Genomic DNA, 17,500 nt, shown 5'->3' on the forward strand with positions numbered 1-17,500 from the left:
CTACAGCTCGCCGTATTAATCTGTTTTATAGTCAGTCAGTGAGCGTCACCCGCACACAACCCGGTGACCTCCACTGTGGACACCGCCCACACCCGCGTCCCGGGGCTGAGGTCACGGGTGGCAGGAGGTCACCCTGGGACTCAGTTTACCTTACTGACCCCTGTGAAGGTTCTGCCTCCGAGTCCAGCCACAGCGTGAGGTCCCGGGTGCCAGAGACCCAGCGCTGAGACCTGACTGCACTCAGCCCCGGCCGGGCGTCGGCGTCTTCACTGACAGGGACGCGTGTGCATGCAGTGGTGCTCCTTCCTGCCGGGTCGCTGACTGACTCACTTCATGGGGCAAAGGGAGTGTCACTCGATCTTCTTGGGCTGTCGGTGGGAGCGTGACGGTGCCATGTGGGTTTCCTCTGCAGAGACAGAGACAGAGAGAGAGACAGAGACAGAGACAGAGACAGAGACAGAGAGAGACAGAGACAGAGAGAGACAGAGACAGAGACAGAGACAGAGAGAGACAGAGACAGAGACAGAGAGAGACAGAGACAGAGACAGAGACAGAGACAGAGAGAGACAGAGAGAGACAGAGAGACAGAGAGACAGAGAGACAGAGACAGAGACAGAGAGAGACAGAGAGACAGAGAGACAGAGAGACAGAGACAGAGAGACACAGACAGAGAGATAGAGACAGAGAGAGACAGAGACAGAGAGAGACAGAGACAGAGACAGAGAGAGAGAGGCAGAGACAGAGAGAGACAGAGAGACACAGACAGAGAGATAGAGACAGAGAGACAGAGAGACAGAGACAGAGAGACAGAGAGATAGAGACAGACAGAGAAAGAGATAGACGAGAAAGACAGAGACAGAAAGACAGAGACAGAGACACAGAGACAGAGACACAGAGACAGACAGAGACAGAGACAGAGAGAGACAGAGACAGAGACAGAGAGAGACACAGAGACACAGAGAGACGGAGACAGAGACACAGAGACATAGAGAGACAGAAACAGAGACACAGAGACAGAGACAGACAGAGAGACACAGACAGAGAGATAGAGACAGAGAGACAGAGAGACAGAGACAGAGACACAGAGAGACAGAGACAGAGACACAGAGACACAGAGACACAGACACAGAGAGACCAAGAGACAGAGACAGAGACAGAGACAGAGAGAGACAGAGACAGAGACAGAGAGAGACAGAGACAGAGAGAGACACAGCCAGGTGCAAATTTCAGCACAGAGCCCTGGAGTTTCCTGCTGCACCAAGTGGGAGCCTCCAGCCAGCCTTGGGGACCCCCAGGGGAGACATTGGGGAGCCCTGCTGTGGATAGGGGTGCGGAACTGCGTTAGGAATGTAGACGCCCTGAGTCTGCAGCTGACCCGTGTCAGTGTTTCCTTTTCTATATTTATGTTGCTCTTTTACACTGTGTGTTTCTCATGGCAGGAAGCCACGTGACAGCGAAGCCCGAGCATGTTTTATTCCACTGCACATGGTGGGCTGGAGGTGCACTCGGCTTCCTAATGGGACTCCGCCCGTCCCTTTTCAGGGCTGAGTAGTATTCCACGGTGTGATGCCATGTTGCTTACGCCTCCATCTGCCGATGAGCAAGTGTGCTGCCTACTTGGCGTCCTCCCCCATGTGAAGTGCGTCCCCACCAATCTGCGGGGCTTGTGGCTGCTGGTTTATTTTCTGCCTTTTCAGGGAGGCACGTGTGCATCGTCTCTCTCTAAACCAATGTGGCCCTGCACCCGGGACTCGGTTATTGGTTACTTTTTTTTACCCGGTCTCCAGTGCATGGGGAGTTTGTTGTGGGGTCAGTCAACTCTCGGAACCCTGCCAGGAGAGCGACCCCGAGTCCAGGGCAGGACCCGCCCTGCGGCTGTGTCTCGCGCTCTCTGGCCCGAGCCTGTTGTGTGCCGCTGGGCCGAGGGGGAGAGCGGGTCAGCGTGACTCCCGTGAGCGCTTGGCACCATGGCTGGCCAAGGACAGGGCGGGATTCGCTAGCTTTGGTTTCATCCGTCTTCTGTTTCCGAGACGGGCCTGTGTAGACGCGGCAGCGCTCGAGCCTCCCGAGACCGTCCTGCCTCAGCCTCCCTCCTGCGTGCGGGACCAGGCGGCAGCACCGGCCGGCCGCGCCCCCGTCCGTCAGGGTGTCAGTTTGTTCTTTTCTCCCGCAGGAGCAAAGTGAGGAGCCATGCGGCGGCCGTGCTGTGCCTGGTGAGTCGCGGACGCGTGCACACTCGTGGTGTGTGTGTGCATGTGCGTGTGCACGTGTGTGTGCGCGTGTGCGGGGAGGACAGAGCGTGCCCGGGACCCTCACCCCGCGGGGTCTGTGCTTCCGTCCGTGTGTGTGTCCGCCACCCACCGATGACCGATCAGCCGTCTGTCCCCTCCGAAGTGTGGTCTGTCTGTCCGTCCGTCCCCCCTCTGTCTGTCTATGCATCTCTACATCTATCTGTCTGTCCATCCTATCCATGTGTGTGTCTGTCTATCTATACATCCTCCCTCTTTTTATCTATCCATCTTATCTATCTGTCTGTCTATCTATCTATCTATCTATCTATCTATCTATCTATCTATCTATCTGTGGGTCTGTCTGTGTATCTTTCTGTCTATCCATCCTGTCTGTCTATCCATCCTATCTATGTATCTATCTATGTGTGTGTCTGTCTATCCATCCTATGTATCTATTTGTCTGTCTGTCTGTCTATCTTTCTGTCTGTCTGTCTATCCATCCTATCTCCCTATCTATCATCTATCTGTCCGTCCACCCTACCTGTCCACCCGTCTGTCCCTCCTCTCTGTCTGTCCATCCATCCGTCTTTTCCCGTCCAGCTGTCTGTCTGTCTCACCCATCTACCCGTCCGTCCGTCTGTCTGTCCACTGCTCTGTGGCTCTGTCCTCGGTCACCCCTTCCCTCTCTGTGTGGCTGAGTGGACACCCCCTGACCCAGGACTGGACACTGGGTTTGGACCCCGGACGGTGGTTCCCGCCATGGAGGCTGCAGCTGGGGAGCCGGCGGCCCTTGGTTTGGGTCTGGGTCTCGGGGTCACAGAGTGAGACCCCGGGCCTCGGTTTGGGGTGTCCTGGATCCTCCGGGGAGTTTCCAGCAGCTGCCGCCGCCCGCTGCTGCCCGGCTCCGGGGTGGACACGGGGCCAGGGAACCCGGGGACCAGGCTGCAGCCCGAGGCCTCTTCTCCCCCGAAATCCACGGACCCTGCAGCCTGGAGAACCTCCAGCCCGGAGCCCTTGGTGCACGCTGAGGCCGGGGCTGTGCGGATAGTTAACGGTCTCCTCGGGGCCGGTATCCAGGTACAGCCCAAGGAGGGGACAGACGGGCCGGCTGGGCGTCTCTTCCTCTGCTCAGTGACCCGCTAGTGCCGCCCGCGGTGCCCGACCCCAGGACCGAGTGCACCCCAACGTCCTCCTCCCAGAGCTGCCTCTGCAGGAGCCTGCAGCGCGGGGCTCCCGTCTCGGGCTCCACCCGGGGAGTTCGGGGTGCTGCTTCCAAAGCAAACACGGGAGGTTCTGATTGTCTAAAAAACAAAACAAAATAAAACAAAGGGAAGCGGGCGTGGTGGGCAGGCCCGTGCTCCCAGCAGTCGCTGGGGAGGCTGAGGCAGGAGGGTGCTGTGAGTTCGAGACCAGCCTGCAGTGCAGAGAGACGCCGTCTCAGAAAGACAAAACAAAACGAAAATGACCAAAATGCAAAAATAAACAAACACCACAAAGAAGCCACCAGAGGCCGCCGGGTGGGCCGAGGCTGCAATCCCGGCACTCGCTGGGGAGGCTGAGGCAGGAGGGTGCAAGGTGGATCCAGCCTGGACAGACATTTTGCAAAACTCCTTTAAAAATAAGAAAAAGAAGGAAGGAAGGAAGGAAGGGTGGAGGGAAGGGCGCGCAGAGCCCCGAGGCCCGTGTCCGCTGTCACACGCACGAAGCGGGCACGGTCACCCCGCGGGGGAGCCGACTCCGCAGCCGCACGGCGGATGCTTCTCTGTGACTGCAAATCGTGCCTGCTGCTCGGTGCCTCAGACTAGAGCCGCAGGGATCCCCGTCCTGTGCTGAGACTCCCAGGAGGATGGCACGTGTGCAAAGGCCCATGCTGGACGTGCTCTGTCTGCGCTGAAAATGTGGATTAGTGAACAGTAAGGAGACGAAAACCAGGATGATGTGAAACACAGAAGAACTAAAATAATATCAAACCCAGGAGGCCTGCAGAGGAAACAGAACCCTTCTCCCCTGTCAGTGGGCGTGAAAATCAGCGCAACTGCTGAGCAAATCAGTGGAGCGAAGCCACAGAAGACTAAACCTAGACATTCCGCCGGGGCCAACTTTTCCCTTGTAGGAGTCCTTCCAAAACAGTGCAGCCATCACGTGACAGCGACCCAAGCGGACCCCTGTTTACTGCGGCACAGGTCACAACAGCTACATTTCGGGAGCCCCCTATGTGTCCATCCACAGAGGCGTGCACAAAGAAAATGGAGTACTACACAGCTAGGAAGAAGGGAGGAGTACTACACAGTCACGAAGAAGGTGAATTTGAGATGTGTGCAGGACAATGGAAGGAAACAAAGAGAGAAAGAAAGAAAGAAAGAGAGAGAGAGAGAAAGGAAGAAAGCAAGACCAAGAGGCTGCCATAACTAATCTAGAAAGTGACCTTGGAGAGAAATCCTGACTTTTCAGCAAACCCCGGCAGGTATGTGGTAAAGCAAAACCTAACACAGCACTAATCTGGCGTTTTCTCTCACCCCGGCCCCCCCAAGCGCCCTCAGTCGCTGCGGCGGCTTCTGGATTCTGCTCTGCTGCTGCTGCTGCTGCTGCTGCGGGCCGACGCGGGCCGCGCCGGTGACGGCGAACTCCAGGCCTAACATCGTGCTGCTCGTGGCGGACGACCTCGGGCTGGGCGACCTTGGCTGCTACGGTAATCACACAGTGAGGTAAACACGGCAGGAGGCCGCCCGCCCTCGGGGAGCCCCCCGGTGTCCCCACCCACGTCCCTGTCCTGGCGGAAGGCGGTGTGTGTGGAGGCGCTCAGTGACCACCCAGGAGGCTGAGGCAGGAGGGTCTCAGCTTCGAGTCCGCCTGGGAGACTTAGAGACCCCGTCTCAGTACCATCTAAAAAGTGCCGGGGTTGTTGACTGCCCCGCGACCTATCTATCTGTGGGATGTGCTTTGCTGGAACTTTCCGTGTGAGGCCGGGGATTGGCGCGGCCCCCCCCCCCGCGCTGCCCCAAACCGTCACCCTGACATCGAGGATTTAACCAAAAGGATTCGGTTGAGTCGATCAGAAATCAGGTGACCCCAACCCAAGATGGACGCCTAGGAAGGCTGGGCGTCCTTCTGGGGTTTAGAAACTGACCTCTGATGTCTCCTTGTTTCCCGAAGCACCCCGAACATCGACCGCCTGGCCGCGGAGGGCGTGCGGCTCACCCAGCACCTGGCGGCTGCCTCCATGTGTACCCCGAGCCGGGCCGCCTTCCTCACCGGGCGCTACCCCATCCGGGCAGGTGTGTCGGCCTGGGCCTCCTTCTCCTCCCTCCCTCCCTTCCTTCCGTCCATCTTTCTGTCTTTCTCTCCATCCCGGGGCCTCACCTGTGCTAGACACCAGCTACCATTCTAATGAGTTCCCTTTTCAGTGCTGCGTAATACTCCCACAACAATCACGCAGACTTATCAAGATCTAGGTGCAGACGGGTTTCTCTTTGAGACCTGGACCTCCTAACTTCTCAAAAGTCACACCTACGAGTTTGTAGTTGGAGATTTGGTCAAGAGCATCCTTCCACAGAAGTTTTCTTGTGCTGAGAAGGGCAAAATATGGCACAAGAAGGGCTTACAGAGCCAGAGGCCTGTGTTGGGTGGGATTCTAACAGTGTCATAGAACATCAAAAATAACAAGGAAGGGTTGATGGGGCTCAGGGGTGCAGAGGGTGCAGTCCATGGCCGGCTGCTCCAGGCAGGAGCATCATGGTGGACGGTGTGGGGAGGAGAGACGCTCCCGTCATGGTGGCCGGGAAGCAGGGAGAGAAGGGAGGAGCCGGGGACCAGAGCACAGCTTAAAGAGGGAGCTCAGTGTGGCTCAGGGGTGCAGAGGGTGCAGTCCATGGCCGGCTGCTCCAGGGCGGGAGCATCATGGTGGACGGTGTGGGGAGGAGAGACGCTCCGATCACGGTGGCCGGGAAGCAGGGAGAGAAGGGAGGAGCCAGGGACCAGAGCACAGCTTAAAGAGGGAGCTCAGTGTGGCTCAGGGGTGCAGAGGGTGCAGTCCATGGCCGGCTGCTCCAAGGCGGGAGCATCATGGTGGACGGTGTGGGGAGGAGAGACGCCCACATCACGGTGGCCGGGAAGCAGGGAGAGAAGGGAGGAGCCGGGGACCAGAACACAGCTTAAAGAGGGAGCTCAGTGTGGCTCAGGGGTGCAGAGGGTGCAGTCCATGGCTGGCTGCCCCAAGGCGGGAGCATCATGGTGGACGGTGTGGGGAGGAGAGACGCTCCCATCATGGTGGCCGGGAAGCAGGGAGAGAAGGGAGGAGCCGGGGACCAGAACACAGCTTAAAGAGGGAGCTCAGTGTGGCTCAGGGGTGCAGAGGGTGCAGTCCATGGCCGGCTGCTCCAAGGCGGGAGCATCATGGTGGACGGTGTGGGGAGGAGAGACGCTCCCATCATGGTGGCCGGGAAGCAGGGAGAGAAGGGAGGAGCCGGGGACCAGAACACAGCTTAAAGAGGGAGCTCAGTGTGGCTCAGGGGTGCAGAGGGTGCAGTCCATGGCCGGCTGCTCCAAGGCGGGAGCATCATGGTGGACGGTGTGGGGAGGAGAGACGCTCACATCATGGTGGCCGGGAAGCAGGGAGAGAAGGGAGGAGCCGGGGACCAGAACACAGCTTAAAGAGGGAGCTCAGTGTGGCTCAGGGGTGCAGAGGGTGCAGTCCATGGCCGGCTGCTCTGAGGCAGGACATCATGGTGGACGGGTGACGGGTCGATCATCAACCAAGCCCTCAACACACTGAGTGTTTTGGGGGCGCCTTGTATTCCGAGCACAGCAATCTCGGCAGCTCCTGGGCCGGGGTTTGGAAGGCGTCTGCAGTTTCTTGTCCAGGATTCCTGGCTTTGGCGAGAGCTCCCGAGTCCCACAAGCCGGGAAGGACGTGCTCCTGGAAAAGGGTCCCTGGGCCGTGCGAGCCGTGGCCAGCAGCTCGGGGTGCTCTGTCCTCTGTGCAGGGTCGTTAGCTGCCCCGTCCTGGCCGCCTCCACGTCCCGAATGGACCTGAAGCCCTGACCTTTCCCGGCCACTGTGACCTTGGGGAGGAGCCGGGAGTCGCTCGGGGCCAGCCTTGGTCTTCTCCGTGTGATCCCTGAACCGGGCCAGGTGCTGACCCAGTGCCTTTGCACCTGCAGGCATGGCGTCCTCCTCCAACGCCAACCGCGACCTCCCCTGGCTGGCCGGCTCCGGCGGGCTCCCCACCAACGAGACCACGTTCGCAGAGCTGCTCAAACACCGTGGGTACCGCACGGGACTCATCGGTAGGTCCCCGAGCCGCGCGTGTGTCTGTGTGTCTGTGTGCAATGCGGTGCCACCTTGGGGGTCCCTGGTGGATTATTTCTGCGGTCTGTGGGCGCTCGGCTAGAGTTTGGGGTGTCACCTCTTGCATCATCCAGGAAGGTTTTGCAAGGCATTCGAGCCTGCTGGGGTTTGGCACCTTCTGCATGGTGGCGATGCCCACCGAGTGGCTGCCACGTGTCATGCTTGGCTGGGGAGTTGCCAGCGGGGTGTCTGAGCCCCGACTCTGCAGCCTGGGATTTAAAGGCGGTGACAGAGGCTGCCGTCTCCGGTCCCGGGTATCGGAGCCTCATGACCTCAAGCTTGCCTCGTGCAAGCAGCCTCTTGGGGTGCGTGGAGAGGTGCGCGTCCCCCGTAAGGACCCGGGGCGCGTGGAGAGGCGCGCGTCCTCCGTAAGGACCCGGGGCGCGTGGAGAGGCGCGCGTCCCCCTATAAGGACCCGGGGCGCGTGGAGAGGCGCGCGTCCCCCTATAAGGACCCGGGGCGCGTGGAGAGGTGCGCGTCCTCCGTAAGGACCCGGGGCGCGTGGAGAGGTGCGCGGTCCCCTATAAGGGCCCGGGGCGCGTGGAGAGGTGCGCGTCTTCCGTAAGGACCCGGGGCGCGTGGAGAGGCGCGCGTCCTCCGTAAGGACCCGGGGCACGTGGAGAGGCGCGCGTCCCCCTATAAGGACCCGGGGCGCGTGGAGAGGCGCGCGTCCCCCTATAAGGGCCCGGGGTGCGTAGAGAGGTGCGCGTCCCCCTATAAGGACCCGGGGTGCATGGAGAGGTGCGCGTCCCCCGTAAGGACCCGGGGCGCGTGGAGAGGCGCGCGTCCTCCGTAAGGACCCGGGGCGCGTGGAGAGGCGCGCGTCCTCCGTAAGGACCCGGGGTGCGTGGAGAGGTGCGCGTCCCCCTATAAGGGCCCGGGGCGCGTGGAGAGTCGCGCGTCCTCCGTAAGGACCCGGGGCGCGTGGAGAGGTGCGCGTCCCCCTATAAGGGCCCGGGGTACAGTGGAAAGGTGCGCGTCCCCCTATAAGGACGGGTGTGTAGAGAGGTGCGCGTCCCCTATAAGGACCCGGGGCGCGTGGAGAGGTGCGCGTCCCCCTATAAGGACCCGGGGCGCGTGGAGAGGTGCGCGTCCCCCTATAAGGGCCCGGGGTACAGTGGAAAGGTGCGCGTCCCCCTATAAGGACGGGTGTGTAGAGAGGTGCGCGTCCCCTATAAGGACCCGGGGCGCGTGGAGAGGTGCGCGTCCCCCTATAAGGACCCGGGGTGCGTGGAGAGGCGCGCGTCCCCCTATAAGGGCCCGGGGTGCGTGGAGAGGCGCGCGTCCCCCTATAAGGGCCCGGGGTGCGTGGAGAGGCGCGCGTCCCCCTATAAGGGCCCGGGGCGCGTGGAGAGGCGCGCGTCCTCCGTAAGGACCCTGGGCGCGTGGAGAGGTGCGCGTCCCCCTATAAGGGCCCGGGGCGCGTGGAGAGGCGCGCGTCCTCCGTAAGGACCCTGGGCGCGTGGAGAGGTGCGCGTCCCCCTATAAGGGCCCGGGGTACAGTGGAAAGGTACGCGTCCCCCTATAAGGACGGGTGTGTAGAGAGGTGCGCGTCCCCTATAAGGACCCGGGGCGCGTGGAGAGGTGCGCGTCCCCCTATAAGGACCCAGGGCGCGTGGAGAGGTGCGCGTCCCCCTATAAGGACCCGGGGCGCGTGGAGAGGTGCGCGTCCCCCTTTAAGGGCCCGGGGTGCGTAGAGAGGTGCGCGTCCCCCTATAAGGACCCGGGGTGCATGGAGAGGTGCGCGTCCCCCGTAAGGACCCGGGGCGCGTGGAGAGGTGCGCGTCCCCCGTAAGGACCCGGGGCGCGTGGAGAGGTGCGCGTCCCCCTATAAGGACCCGGGGCGCGTGGAGAGGTGCGCGTCCCCGTAAGGACCCGGGGTGCGTGGAGAGGTGCGCGTCCCCCTATAAGGGCCCGGGGTGCGTGGAGAGGTGCGCGTCCCCCGTAAGGACCCGGGGCGCGTGGAGAGGTGCGCGTCCCCCTATAAGGACCCGGGGTGCATGGAGAGGTGCGCGTCCCCCTATAAGGGCCCGGGGCGCGTGGAGAGGTGCGCGTCCCCCTTTAAGGGCCCGGGGTGCGTAGAGAGGTGCGCGTCCCCCTATAAGGACCCGGGGTGCATGGAGAGGTGCGCGTCCCCCGTAAGGACCCGGGGCGCGTGGAGAGGTGCGCGTCCCCCGTAAGGACCCGGGGCGCGTGGAGAGGTGCGCGTCCCCCTATAAGGACCCGGGGTGCATGGAGAGGTGCGCGTCCCCCTATAAGGGCCCGGGGCGCGTGGAGAGGTGCGCGTCCCCCGTAAGGACCCGGGGCGCGTGGAGAGGTGCGCGTCCCCCTATAAGGACCCGGGGTGTGTGGAGAGGTGCGTGTCCCCCTATAAGGACCCGGGGTGCGTGGAGAGGTGTGCGTCCCCCTATAAGGACCCAGGGTGTGTGGAGAGGTGCGCGTCCCCCTATAAGGACCCGGGGTGCATGGAGAGGTGCATCCCCCTATAAGGACCCGGGGTGGTGGAGAGGTGTGCATCCCCCAGTAAGGAATGTCAGGGTGGGAGTCTACGCATCCCCCAATAAGCAGGTGGAAATGGGGGAGCCCAGGGAGCCCCGGCTGTGTGTCAGGTCCCACAGGGCCGGAGTGCTGGGGCGCTTGGGAACTTCCCTGTCCGGCTGGACCTGGCCTTTGTGGGACAGCTCCACAGGGGGGAGTCCGGCTTCTCTGCCAGGGGCGGGGTGGACGTGGGCAGTCCGTGTGGGTTCGAGGTCCCGTGTGCAAAATGCACCCCAACCCGGCACCCGGGTAGACAGGGAACCAGGTCACCCGGCTTTGCGCCCGAGCTGGGTGCTCTGGCGTCTGGCCACGTGGTCTTTGGATACCAAACTGTGTTTTCTGGGTGCAGGACATTTTTCCTGTCCAGCAAGGGAGATGCGCGGAGCGCCCCACGATGGGGGAAATGTGGCCCCCACGGCTAGAACTCCCGTTGGGTCCCCCAAAGCCGGCGCCCCGGGATTGCACAGTCTGGGGTTGCAGGGCGAAGCCCGGTGACCGGACGCGGGTTTGTGCATCCCCTGTCCCCCAGGAACATGGCACCAGGGCCTGAGCTGTGCCTCCCGGGACGACCACTGCTATCACCCGCTGAACCACGGCTTTGAGTACTTCTACGGCACGCCGCTGGGCCTCCTCGGGGACTGCCGGGGCGCCGGGCACCCCGAGCTGCACCGCTGGCTGCGGGTCAGGCTGTGGGTGTCCACGGCGGCCCTGGGCCTGCTGCCCGTGCTGCTGCTGGTGCCCCGGCTGCGCGGCTGGGTCCCGGTGCCCTGGACGGCGATCCTGCTCTCCGCCCTGCTGGTCCTGCTCTTCTTCCTGGGCTGGTTCTCCAGCTACGGCTTCGTGCGGCGCTGGAACTGCGTCCTCATGAGGAACCACGCCGTCGTGCAGCAGCCCCTGAAACCAGACCGGGTCTCCTCCCTGCTGCTGCGGGAGGCGCTCGGCTTCATAGACAGGTACCCCATCCTGGTCCACGCTCTGACCCTCTGAGCTGGTGTGGGGTGCAAAGTGCCCGGGCTGAGGTCATTTCCAGGAGGGGCCGGGGCAGGTGGGACTCTCGCCTGCGGTGCCCGAGGCGCTGGACGCCTTCCCTGGCCTCCAAATTAAAGACACAACAGCATTGCCTATGGGCCCAAAACGGTTGCCGCAGATCCAGCCATCACGCTTGAGTCCCAGGCATAGTGAAACCGGAAGAAGGGAAAGTGAGCCCTGCCTGCCAGTGGCGTGTTGTGTATTTATTTAAATCTTCGTGCCCAGCCTTGGATGGTATTCGTTAACACAGACCCCGAAAACTAGTCTGTTCAGGGCAAGCAGGTCTCCACCCGGACTTCAGAATCTCCGGGTGGCACCGTCTGGGGTTAACGGCGCCCGCCTTGTGTGCCCGCAGGTACAAACGGGAGCCTTTCCTCCTCCTCTTCTCCTTCCTGCACGTGCGGATCCCGCTCGTGACCCGGGAGCGGTTTGTGGGACACAGCAAATTCGGATCGTACGGCGACAACGTGGAGGAGATGGACTGGATGGTGGGTAGGTACCGGCCGCCTCCTCCTAGACGGCCCCGAGGGGAAGGACGGAAAGTGTGTCGTGGCGCACGGCTGGTGTCCCCGCACCGGGGGAGGCCGAGGCGGGAGGACCTCAGGGTGGACGGCAGTCAGGGCCACTTGGAGAGTTAGGGAAGGCTCGTTGCAGAATGAAAAGCAAAAAGCGTTTGAGATACAGCTAGTTCAAAGGTCCTGCGGTCAACAGAGACAGAGAGAGAGAGAGAGAGAGAGAGAGAGAGAGAGAGAGAGAGACAGAGACAGAGACAGAGAGAGACAGAGAGCAGTAATTCTCTGACAATTACATTAAAAGGTGTCCAGCCCCTCGCAACTCGTAGGGACCTCATAAATACTCAGTCCAACAAACTGAGCTGAAATATGATCTGTTCAAATGTACTTCATATAAATGAGTCACGTGTTTAGTGGAATATAGAAATTTTTATGTTATATTTAGTGCTTATTGATGGTCATTGTGTTTATTTTTCTGTGTTTATTTTCTGTATAATTCCCATCGAAATAAAGTTACAAGGGAATGTCATTCATTAGATATGAAATATACAACCTAACACGAAATATAAGTTATAATATTATATAATAATTATACCGTAATAGGACCACAGTGTGCCGCACAGGATAATATTACCTCATAGAAACATAATTTCTGTTCCATTTATTTCTAATTTGCACGTGTCTGTATTTTATACTGTGGAATTTACACAGCTATTATATTGTAGTTTGCATACATTATTTTTTTTAATTAGTACCAGGGATCGAACTCACGACCACGCGCTTGCAAGGCAGGCGCTTATGCCGCTGAGCTAAATCCTCAGCCCCTTGCATATATTATTTTTATGATGCTTGTTATATTCATATATTTGCTGGTTTTCATATGCTATGACACAGTAATATATTAATAATTAATATATCAATTTAGTAATATAGTAAAATACTGCATGTTACATGCATTTCATCCGTAATTATGTATTTGAGATACAGCTAGCTCAAAGGTCCCGAGTCCTCCGAAATTCTCCAGCATCTAAAATGTTCGAGGCGCTGGGGATTTAGCTCAGCGCCTGCCTGGCAAGTGCAAAGGTCCCGAGTTCAAATCCAGGTACAAAAAATATGTATTCTAGGCAACGAGCCTTGTGCTTATTTAAAAACATCTCTGAGTATTTTTCGTGATCGGCGTCTTTGCAGCTGTGTCCACCCGGGAAGAGACATCAGGCCAGCGCTGCTGTGCTGTGCTTGCGTATCTGCGTGCTTTAGTGTGCTGTGTGCATAGATTTGCACGCGTTTACGGTTCAGAGGAGGCACAGCCCTCTGCACGTAGCCACTGTGTAAACAGGCGAAGCTGGCACATGCCCACCGTGCTGGGCATCTGCCACTCCTAACGCACGGCGGGGCCGGGTGAGCCGGGTTAGACTCCATCCTTCAGAGGACGCCAGCAGACAGTGTCTCTGCGTGCTCAGTGCAAATGCAATTTTAAAAAGTCCAGTCTGAGGTGGCCGAAGCCAGGCGTGCGTACCCCGAGGGCGCAGGACCGACCCAAAAGTGTATTTCCGAGTGGAACCCTGGATGCCCGCGTGTCCGTGAGTGACAGCCTCACGGGCAGTACCAGAGGTCTTCTTTGCAGGCTAGAAATCCGCGTGCTGGTGTTCCGTAAGCACACGGCGTTGGTGTGCACGCTTCAGGTAGCCGTGGTGTAGTAGTGTCAGGGGTGCATCCCGAGAAGCAGCTCGGCCACACCAACCAGTGCACGCTACGGAAACACAGCTCACCCACAGCTCACACTAGGTGCTGCCTAAAGACGCCGTGTGAGCCACGGCAAAGGCACCCGCAGGGCGCGCCGTGCTCAGGGTGCTGTGCAATTGCTAAGTGTACGATGGTGTGCAGGACCAGCACCGTCTCGGCCACAGTGCTGCAAACGGGGTGGCAATTCCAGTGTGCGACACGGGTGGGGTACACTCCCTCTCTCTACAGTGTGCTAATACCAATGTGGCGTGCAGTACAATCAACAAACACCACAGCTGTGGAGAAACAGTGTGTCTCCACAGAAATAATGTATGCACACACAGAAGCATACATTAGTAGGCATCGCAGGGATGGCTAATATTGGGAAATATTCTCTAAATAGCTCTTAGAGTACTAATATTAATTAATTAGTATATTAATATTAATATAGCTGTACATTACAATAAATAGCACAGCTACATAAAAACTATATTTTCATAAAATAATATATGCACACAGACATGCATACATTAGTAGGCATCGCATGGATGTCTAATATTATGAAATATTCTCCAAATAGCTCTTAGAGTACTAATATTAATATTAATTAGTATATTAATATTAATATACCTGTACATTACAATACATAGCACAGCTACATAAAAACTATATTTTCATAAAATAATATATGCACACAGACATGCATACATTAATAAGCATTGCATGGATGTCTAATATTGGGAAATATTCTCTAAAAGATACTACAATATTAATATTAATATATCTATACATTATAATGAACAAGAGTTATATAAATAATATATCTCTAAAGATATAGCACAATAAGCTCTATAAAAATACAGCACAAAAAGCATTACAAGAATGTGTAATATTAGTATAATACATTATTTGTCTATACTGTATTAATATTTATAATACAACAATGCATTACAACAAACAACATATCTATGAAACCAAATTATATCAATCTAAAGAACACATCAGACTAGCAATCATGTATCAGTAAGTATTCATGAATATATTATTATATATTATATTATATATTTATATATCATAAATAATTATACATTAATATATTATTGGCAGATCTTCGGTGTGTTAATATTAATATATCTATGTATGACAGCAAACAATCTATATATTAAGGATATATCTAAAGAATATATACTAAAAATATATTAATAAGTATTGCATGAATGTATATTAACATTATATATTTGTGTATCTATATTATATTAATATCATTAATATATCTACACATGACAACAAAGTATCTCTAAAACAAAACATCTATCTAAAGAATGTATCACACTAAGAATCACGTATTGATAAGTATGTGAAGATATATTGCTATACTATATTCTTTATAATCTATATTATATTAATGTTAATATACAGTACAACCAACAATATACCTGTATAAGCAAAAGATATTGATATAGAAAATATATTTATTAAGAATCATATATTAAGAATCATGGAAATCTATACTAGTATAATATATTTTTGATATATTTATATAGTATTAATGTCACTAATACAGTGATATGCTATACAATATAATTACATGACAAACAATATGTCTATGTGAAGAATATGTCACTCTAGTATAACATACTTACAGGATACTTCTTAATGTATGATTCTTCTATGCAAACGTCTACTTACGTAATATTTGAAAATACATCGTTTGCTCATGTATTTGTACAAAACAAACATTTATATGAAAAATAACATATTATTACATATGAATAACAGATCAATACAAAATGAATATATTACTTATAAATACAAAATAAATACACACACCAAAATAACATAAAGGAATATTAACTATTCTGTTAATAATACTATATTAATCACATAACTAATTAATCACATAATTAATACTGTATTATTAAAATGCTAATAGTATAGAAACCACATCAAGCTGCCCATATAAATATTGATGAGGTATTGGCTCTCCAGCCCTCTATCCAGAACATAGTACACTTTTTGTAATAATTATATTTTATTAATATTCTTAAATACATAAATATTTTATTAATATTCTTAAATACATAAATATTTTATTAATATTCCTCAATACATAAAACAATGCAAATAATACATCATATCACATTTTTGTACATATTATATAAAAATACAGAGATGCAATATTATATAAGCTGTAATAAGGTGTTATATATTATTATTAATTTATAGAATAAGATCACACATGAGTTATTTCATATTTCAAATCCACACGGTTTGTAACACAGTTATATAGTATATATAACACTATGTATTACACTTACATCTCATATGGAATCATATAATGTATTGCAATGCATTTTATTACATTCAAATGCACTTTTCTGACATGTAACACACTGCGTTACGTGCGTTTCCTGGAACTGTGTCACACTGATCTATCACCTTGCAAACACGCCACGCATACACAGGTAATTGCAGACGTGTGTAAGAGTCTGGTATTTCCCTGTGAAAATCACGTATTGTGCACGCGTCGTATGGGTCTTTGCAGATGCTGGTCACGGTTACTGAGGTCACAGCTCAGGTCTAGCACGGCACAGCTGGACGGTCCGGTGAGAATTACACGCTTTGGTCTACTGTACTCTACATTCTAGTGTATAATCCACTATGCTTTAATGTAAAAGAATACAACATACATTGCAAATGTGTAATTAACACAGTCATATAACTTCATTACAGTATAAAGTATGTCATACTATAAATCAACCTAAATATATAGATACTGACTAATATATACAATTATATGTTATTACATCCCATGTGCCATGGCAAACAGACGCTGTATGGTCCATGATGTGCTAAGGTGTTACACTGTGATTGACTGTGCGATCGTATATAATACCAAATACTATCTCAATTAAATTGCGGCGTGTAATGCACACATGAGAAATGTATGTCATTAGTGTATTCTATGACATACACTCAAAATATATGGTGAATACTGACATTAAGAATTTATCAGAGTAAAGCCACGTGGCCACGGATTCCCTCCGAGTCCCCCCGGCCGCTTTCCCAGCAGCTCGGGATCCTCTGTCCTCAGGGTCTTTACCTGTGCCATCCTGGCCACCTCCATGTCCTGAATGGACCCAAAACTGGACGAGCAATGGCTGCCATGCACCTGCCAGGTAACCCTGTGTCCACCGGGTTCTCTCCAGGGAAGATCCTGCAGGCGCTGGAGCAGGAGCGGCTGACCAACTGCACCTTGGTCTACTTCACCTCGGACAACGGTGGACACGTGGAGGTGCAGGACGGCGGAGTCAGGCTCGGAGGCTGGAACGGGGTCCACAAAGGTGAGATCCGGAAAGAGGGGCGCTCCCGGTCCACTGCAACCCAGCACAGGCGGGGCTTGTTCTCTGGGGTGGGATGGACGAGGGGGTGGATGGGTGGATGGACAGATGGATGAGGGATAGGTGGACAAAACACTGGATGGATGGATAGATGGATGGATGGATGGATGAGTGGATGGATGGATGGATGGATAGGTGGATGGATGGATGGGTGGGTGGATGGATGGATGGATGGATGGATGGATGGATGGGTGGATGGATGGGTGGATGGATGGATGGATGGATGGGTGGGTGGGTGGGTGGGTGGATGGATGGATGGATGGATGGATAGGTGGGTGGGTAGGTGGATGGATGGATGGGTGGGTGGGTGGATGGATGGATGGATGGATGGATGGATGGATGGATGGGTGGATGGATGGGTGGATGGATGGATGGGTGGGTGGATGGATGGATGGATGGATGGATGGATGGATGGATGGGTGGATGGATGGGTGGATGGATGGATGGGTGGGTGGGTGGGTGGATGGGTAGATGGGTGGATGGGTGGATGCATAGATGGCTGGATGAATGGATGCATGGATGAACAGGTGGATGGATGCATGGATGGACAATTTATGAGTGGATAGAAGGATGGATGCATAGATACATGCATACATGGATGGATGGATGGATGGATGGATGGATGGATGGATGAGTGGATGGATGGATGGATGGGTGGATGGGTGGATGGGTGGATGGGTTGAAGGATGGATGAGTGGATGGATGGATGGATGGATGGGTG

The 17,500-nt window shown here is 54.6% G+C and overlaps 1 protein-coding gene across 1 annotated transcript in view; it reads left to right on the forward strand.

Annotated features, from left to right (window-relative positions):
* Positions 1 to 17,500, forward strand: part of Arsh (arylsulfatase family member H) — a 38,579-nt gene that overhangs the window by 10,290 nt on the left and 10,789 nt on the right. The window contains 7 exon segments of the mRNA XM_063242757.1: positions 2,174 to 2,213; positions 4,763 to 4,936; positions 5,385 to 5,506; positions 7,391 to 7,516; positions 10,645 to 11,068; positions 11,500 to 11,636; positions 16,588 to 16,722. Of these exon segments, the coding sequence (XP_063098827.1) occupies positions 2,191 to 2,213; positions 4,763 to 4,936; positions 5,385 to 5,506; positions 7,391 to 7,516; positions 10,645 to 11,068; positions 11,500 to 11,636; positions 16,588 to 16,722 (1,141 nt within the window). The 5' untranslated portion in view covers positions 2,174 to 2,190.

The sequence above is a fragment of the Cavia porcellus genome, unplaced genomic scaffold (genome assembly GCF_034190915.1).
Source record: "Cavia porcellus strain 051 isolate PalLab524CR breed Dunkin Hartley unplaced genomic scaffold, mCavPor4.1 scaffold_33, whole genome shotgun sequence".
Taxonomy (NCBI): domain Eukaryota; kingdom Metazoa; phylum Chordata; class Mammalia; order Rodentia; family Caviidae; genus Cavia; species Cavia porcellus.